Genomic DNA, 7,070 nt, shown 5'->3' with positions numbered 1-7,070 from the left:
AGAGAGAGAGAGAGAGAGAGAGAGAGAGAGAGAGAGAGAGAGAGAGAGAGAGAGAGAGAGAGAGAGATGTGACTTTAGGAGGAAATTCAGTTCAGTAATCAAATAGAAAAGACATACCCTGGTTGACTGATAGTAGAGGACGACCAAATATCGATTACACACATTGAAACCTGACAAATGATCGCAGGCGTTCTTGGCATCAAAAATGTCCTCATACACCACAAAGGCTGTCCCTTTAGTTTCTTGGGTGTTGCCACTGAAGATGGAATGATATAAAGGCTATATTAATTCCTTGAAGCATCGTAGCTACATCTAGTACATGCCAAGCAACCGATTACATCAGGTAATTCTTATTTCAGTGTTAATCCAGTGTGACCATCAACATTATTCTTTCTCTCAGTAATATTCTAAACACTTTTTTAGATTTGGTTCAGTGTTTATCCAGTATGACGATCAACATTATTATACGCTCTCAGTAATATTCTAAACACTTGATTACATTTAAAGAGAAATTTTAGTTCTGTTATTTTCTTTAATATAAAAGTTATGTAGTTAAACTAAGAACAGCAGGAGTGAGAAAATAATACTAAAGAATCCTCCGAATCCATAGAGGAAAATTTTATCAATTTGATGGTCTTATTATAATTTCTACAAACATTATTTGTAAATAGTCTGAATGTAACAATAAATTCTTTTGTTTAATAAATACAGAACGGGCATAACTTTTTTTTATAAGCCAATTCATAATTTGAACAAAGAAAAGTTCAATTTCTAAAAAGTCATTCGCCAGATTATGTTGACTTTTGCTTGATGTCATTTGTACAATTGCTTGCTGGTCTTTGGATAGGATGTTAAGTATTTCCTATAAGATCAAACCAAATCTAACCTTATCACAGCTCGTTAAGGAGAATCAGAAACAAAAAAAAAAAAGAAAAAAAGAAGCAACACTGACTCTGTCCAAATGTGATACATATATAGATGCTTGTTATAGTTTTGTTTGTTTTTAAGGGTTTTACGGCGCTTGCAACACATTTAGGTTATATCAGCGCCAGTAAAAAGGAAGACAATGGGATAGTAAAAAGTTCTAGAGTTACAATTAAAGCACCCAAGAAAAAGTAAGACAAAGGGGAACTGAGAATAATTAGGGATCAGATGTAGATTCCAAGAGCATACCACCAATGTACTTAGTTTGAAATCACCTACAAGTCTCATCCAGACACAAGCACAGAATCCAACAAAGAGGAACACACTCAAATGCTACCATTATACATTCAAAATAAATATAATAATACATAACAGAGAGATGATTTACAAGGAAAAAAATATCATCTCCCAAAACAATAACTATGCATTCGACTGTTTCCCTCCCAGCTAGGATTCCGGCCAGTGCCAGGACAAAACCAAGTAATCTCATTCCGAAACAAAGACAGAAAGCATGTTGGAAAACAGATATAATGGGATAGAAGACACAGTATGTACCTCCCTGCCCGCTATGGGAGATCAGGATCCCCACCCAGATGCTTGTTATAGGAGTGGGGAATAACTTTATTTAAAACATATACAAGGTGTATACGGCCTATGCATTGTTCCCAAATACCATGTCACAATTATGTTATTAGAAAGTAATGAATGCCATACATACTGACATACTGATTATGAGCCATAAAACATCAATCTGCTACCCCCCCCCCCCCCTCATTCTTAAACCACAATAACAACAACAAAAACCCAGCGAAATCCAAACCATTTAGTAAGCTGAATGCTCTACCAACAGGAACCATTCAATTGAGAAAAGGCAATAGACTATACAAATAAAAACAAAAACTTTTTGCTTACACTCTGATTTGTCTGATAGCTCCGTATTTCCCAAATATGTCGTACATTTCTTCTGCTGTGATCTTGTAGGGCAAGTTTTTCACATACAAAATTCTGTTCACCTCCGGAGGAAGGCGAACCTGAAAAAAAATTAAATCACATTCAAGAATGACTGGTTTGTTTGTATTTGTTTACATTTTTTTTGGGGGGGAGGGGGGGGGGAAATAGTTCTATTTTTTAAAAATCCTAGAGAACACAGAGCCACTAGAAGCTGAGGACCATAAATATCATTAAATAATAATGGACAAAATAGTTTCAAAAGTACAAAATACTCAATCCTAAATCAAAAGTTTTGGGCTAAAAAACCTTCTTCAGCAATGACCAAAAAAAAATATCTTTTTTAATTAAAAAGATTTTATGCTTCATACATAATTCGAACAAACAGGAGAAAAATATCATGCATTAAAATTTTTTAAAACATTAACATCATTGGGGAAACATGGTGAGAAAATGAATAAAAACAAGACATTGAAGTAGCAACTTTAAAACGTATGCTCCATGCGGGTAATTACAGTTACAGAGCCTTGAAATTTGGCATCATGAATAAAGTGTTTTTGCTTCCCAGGTCTGTACCAAGCACATGCTGTCCATAGAAACACGGTCCCATAATCACTGCTTACCCAAGACCTTCAAGAAGTGCCTCATTGCAGAGGAAAAAAGTACAGTAGTCCTTCACAGCCATTAGGCCCATGGATCCGGAATTCATTTCGGCTTCTATAGCATGAAACGGACTAAAGCAATTGCTTGCTATACTTTGGATAGGATGTTGTCTATAACAAAGTACTTTCCACCAGATCTAACAGACCCTGCTACCCAATTAATGCTGGCTGGACAGGGGTTCAGAAAAAATCTTAACTACATCCGGGATCGATCTTTGCGTGTGAAGCCGGTGCTCTACCAACTGAGCAATCAGAACCCCTCATTGCAGAGGAAAGTAAGACTATACCATGTCAAAACATTCATATTACAAATAATAATATAATCTAATATTATAAAGTCTAAAGAAATACAAACATAAATTTTAATTTTAATTAATTTAAGGCCAGCTCTATTTCTCCGAACGCTTGAGAAAATAAACTTGAACTATATTTCTCAGAATGCTCGGATTAACCTTCCCTGGCTTATGGGTTACGGATGCGACGTCGATGCAAAAGTACATGCTCAGAGTGGACAGGGAATTATCACTGAATCGTCAAACTAGTGTTTTTTAGGAATATTGTTGGCAATGACAGTTTTCATCTAAAATTGGAGGGGGGGGGGGGGGGGGGGGGGGGAGAGAGAAGAGTTTGCGGAATCACCTCACTATCTTGAGTACCCCATCAAAATGCGCATTGACTTTGCACCAGGGCTGTGTGTTCCACTCTGCCCTATTTAAGAAAGAACAGATGTAGACCTGAATAACAAAACCAATGTCCCAAGACAGGAACAGAGGTTGAAAGACAGGACACCACAAACTCAGGATAGAATTTTCACAGAAAGTTGGGAATAGAAGACGAAACAAGAAAAAAACCACCCCTTGAGCTAGTCTTGCAAGATTCACGGCCAACCAACCGCACAAAAGTACTCAGTATGTCTAGAAAGTAATTGATCCTGATGCTTTCGCCTCACACAGCACTGTATGAGATATTGCTGCTGCTTTCAAATAATCTGACATATATATATATGGTTACCCCATCGGCAAAAGAAAACCTCTCAAAAAATGCAAACATTCACAAACTCATACACACAGTCATGTGTACAAACACTTGAGTCGGTTAAGGACTGGAACAAGAGATTGTAGGACAGGACAGTAGAAACGCAGGATAGAAGTATAAAGGTGGGAATGGAGGAGCACCCAACTATTGGCAAAAGTAAACCCCAAAATGCATACACATTCATCATCCACACTCTCTCTCAAATAACCAAATAAATCCCGAGAACAGAAATTTAATGACAGATTCAAAACCTGTTTTCTATCATATAATAGGAAGCGGTCGTGAGATGTGAGAGTGACAAGGACCAAAGTGAAAATCTTAATAACGCTAACACTAGGCACTTTGATAACCCAGTCCAGTGGCTGCCGACAGGTTCACAAATAAGATGAAACTCGTCTTTTGGAACTGTAGTTTTTACCCTTTACTGTTTTGGTCACGTGGCGTTATATATGTGAACCTAGGTGACTTATTTTAGTACTAATTTAAAGGAAACAAAACAAGCTTTCTAATGGTTTATTTCATTCTGATTTCCTGATTGCATTTCCCAGAAAGCAGATGGAAGTAATAGTTTTCAATTTAATTATGTATGAGAATTTTGTTTAATTTATGGATACATTTTAATCATATTTGACACATTGCTAGATGGTTGAAGAATATCTCTGCCAAATTTCATCAATTTTTTTCCATACTAGGCTACCTATACATGAACATGATTTATATTTATATTATGTGAAAATAAACATATTTTCTGACCTTGATACCAAACACTTCAAGACACTTGCCATTTGTTTTTGAAATAAAATTACCGAAAACAATAGTTGGGCTGATTCCCCCCCCCCCCCCCCCCCCAAAGCTTTCCCGATGGCCGCCGGGAGATGTTGGTTTTGAGGCAAAAAAAAGTGATATTAAAGATTCTCTGTTGTAAAATTGACTAAAATAAATTTACAACAGAAAAATATCAATATCAATATCAATATCAATATCAATACCCTAACAATGACTGACTCTAGACTATCGAAACCGTTTGTCGTAGAGTTAGGCACTTTGATAAAATGTTCAAACTCAAAATATCTTGATTTGACTCAGTCAGGGGGATGGGACTTGAAAAAACATAAAATTTGATACCTTATTTGTTTCTCTACGACCTACGGTTCCAGAGTTATTTATATTTTTCTATTGAAATTTTTTGTCAATTTTACAGAGAGAATCTGTGATCTCACTGCTGCCTCAAAACCAGCATCTCGCGGCGATCGGGAAATTTGGAGTTTTACAGTCAACATGGCCCACTTATTGTTTTCAGTAATTTTGTTTCAATTAAAAAATAATTGGCAAGTGTTAGGTATCATTTTAATGGTCAGAAAATAAGCTTTATTTTCATATAAATCATTTTTATGGATGGAAAGTATGGAAAAAATTAAGGATAAATGAAAAGGGGGGAAAATATGAGGTTTTTGTCCTAAAAAGTGTGGTTGATGGCGGAAAAAATAAAATAATGAGCGAGTGTATCAATTTTGATGAAATTTGGCAGAGATATTCTTCAATTAATTGTCTATCGATGTATGAAGTATAATTAAAATGTACCCATAATTTAAAAAGTTCTTGTAATTCAAAAATTTATAAATTTTTATTACATAAGCTTTCTGAGAAATACAATCAGGAATTAAGAATTAAATACACCGTTAGAAAGCTTATTTTGTGCCCTTTAGAATGATACCAAAGTTAGTCACATAGGTTCACAAATAACGCCATGGTGACCAAAACAGTAAAGCATAGCTGCCAACCCACCAAGCTTATTAAGAGGGAGTTTTGGTCAGAAAATCAGGGAGATTCAGAAAAAATCAGGGAGATACATAAATGTATAAATCTACATTTCAAAAGAAAAAAAGACAAGCAATCTCCATCAATGAATGTCTCTGGCAACTACTAATAAACTAAACATACTTGATATCAAGATACACTATGACTTGAAACAGTTTTAGAATGACCAACAATTGAGTTTAAAAGTTTAAAAAAATGATTTAAGTAGTGTTTACAAAGCTATTTGCATACTGCACGATAATTCGGGAGATCGGTGTGACCGGCGGGAGCGCGGGAGACGAACTGAAAATGCGGGAGTCTCCCGCAATTTCCGGTAGGATTGGCAGCTATGGTAAAGGGTCAAAAATAAAGTTCCAAAAAACGAGTTTCACCTTACAGTGAGCCTATCGGCGGCCACTGGACTGGAGTTATCAAAGTGCCTAGTAGAGTAGAGAGAAACAAATAACTTATATAGGCACTTTGATAACTCCAGTCCAGTGGCCGCCGATAGGCTCACTGTAAGGTGAAACTCGTTTTTTGGAACTTTATTTTTGACCCTTTACTGTTTTGGTCACCATGGCGTTATTTGTGAACCTATGTGACTAATTTTGGTATCATTATAAAGGGCACAAAACAAGCTTTATAACGGTGTATTTCATTCTTAATTCCGGAATGTATTTCTGAGAAAGCTTATGTAATAAAAAATTATAAATTTTTGAATTATAAGAACTTTTAAAATTATGGATACATTTTAATTATATACTTCGTACATCGATAGACAATTAATTGAAGAATATCTCTGCCAAATTTCATCAAACTTGATACACTCGCTCATTATTTTATTTTTCCCGCCATCAACCCCACTTTTTTGGACAAAAACCTCATATTTTTTTCCATTTTGATTTATCCTTAATTTTTTCCATATTTTCCATACATTAAAATGATTTATATGAAAATAAAGCTTATTTTCTGACCTTTAAAATGATACCTAACACTTGCCATTTATTTTTTAATTGAAACAAAATTACTGAAAACAATAAGTGGGCCATGTTGACTGCAAAACTCAAAATTTCCCGATCGCCGCGAGATGCTAGTTTTGAGGCAGCGGTGAGATCACAGATTCTCTCTGTAAAATTGACATAAAATTTCAATAGAAAAATATAGGTAACTCTGGAACCGTAGGTCGTAGAGAAACAAATAAAGTATCAAATTTTATGTTTTTTCAAGTCCCATCCCCCTGACTGAGTCACATCAAGATATTTTGAGTTTGAAAATTTTATCAAAGTGCCTAACTTATAAGATATCAAATTAAATGTTATTTCCTGTAGCATCCAACTGAGTCATTTAAATTTAAAATATTTTTAGTTTGAAAATGTTATCAAGTCAAAAAGTGCCTAGAATTTCTATCCACTGCCCACGGTCCACAGTACACACAGTCACAGTCACTACAGCCTGTCCTGTAGTAGAGGTACACTACGGTACACAGGCAAAGGGACGAGGAGAGTCGTGCCAGGGAGTTGTATTGTGTGTAATCTTGGCCGAAGAATATCACTCATCTTGCTCTCCTATAAAACCACAATAGTAGGAAAATCAGAACAAAATATTTTAAAAAAAATACTAATACAGTCGATGTCTATTTTTAAACGATAATTATACTCACATTTCCTCTCCTGTTCATCGCCATTTTGGATTAGATCTACTTAG

At 35.4% G+C, this 7,070-nt stretch overlaps 2 protein-coding genes across 2 annotated transcripts in view; one reads left to right on the top strand and one right to left on the bottom strand.

Annotated features, from left to right (window-relative positions):
* LOC144956890 (uncharacterized) overlaps positions 1-7,070 on the top strand; it is a 602,990-nt gene that overhangs the window by 546,104 nt on the left and 49,816 nt on the right. The window lies entirely within an intron of this gene.
* Positions 1-7,070, bottom strand: part of LOC144957318 (splicing factor 3B subunit 6-like) — a 33,321-nt gene that overhangs the window by 26,217 nt on the left and 34 nt on the right. Inside the window, exons 1-3 of the mRNA XM_078888457.1 lie at positions 7,027-7,070; positions 1,837-1,955; positions 118-256 (exon numbers count right to left, since the gene is read on the bottom strand). The exon at positions 7,027-7,070 is cut by the window's right edge and continues 34 nt beyond it. Coding sequence (XP_078744583.1) covers positions 118-256; positions 1,837-1,955; positions 7,027-7,050 — 282 coding nt within the window. The 5' untranslated portion in view covers positions 7,051-7,070. The remainder of the gene's footprint in view (positions 1-117; positions 257-1,836; positions 1,956-7,026) is intronic.

This window comes from Berghia stephanieae, chromosome 11 (assembly GCF_034508935.2).
Source record: "Berghia stephanieae isolate SIO BIC M18660-M18661 chromosome 11, UCSD_Bste_1.3, whole genome shotgun sequence".
In the NCBI taxonomy this organism is placed as follows: domain Eukaryota; kingdom Metazoa; phylum Mollusca; class Gastropoda; order Nudibranchia; family Aeolidiidae; genus Berghia; species Berghia stephanieae.
Note: the sequence above shows the minus strand (reverse complement) of the source record. Positions and strands in the feature narration are given on the sequence as shown.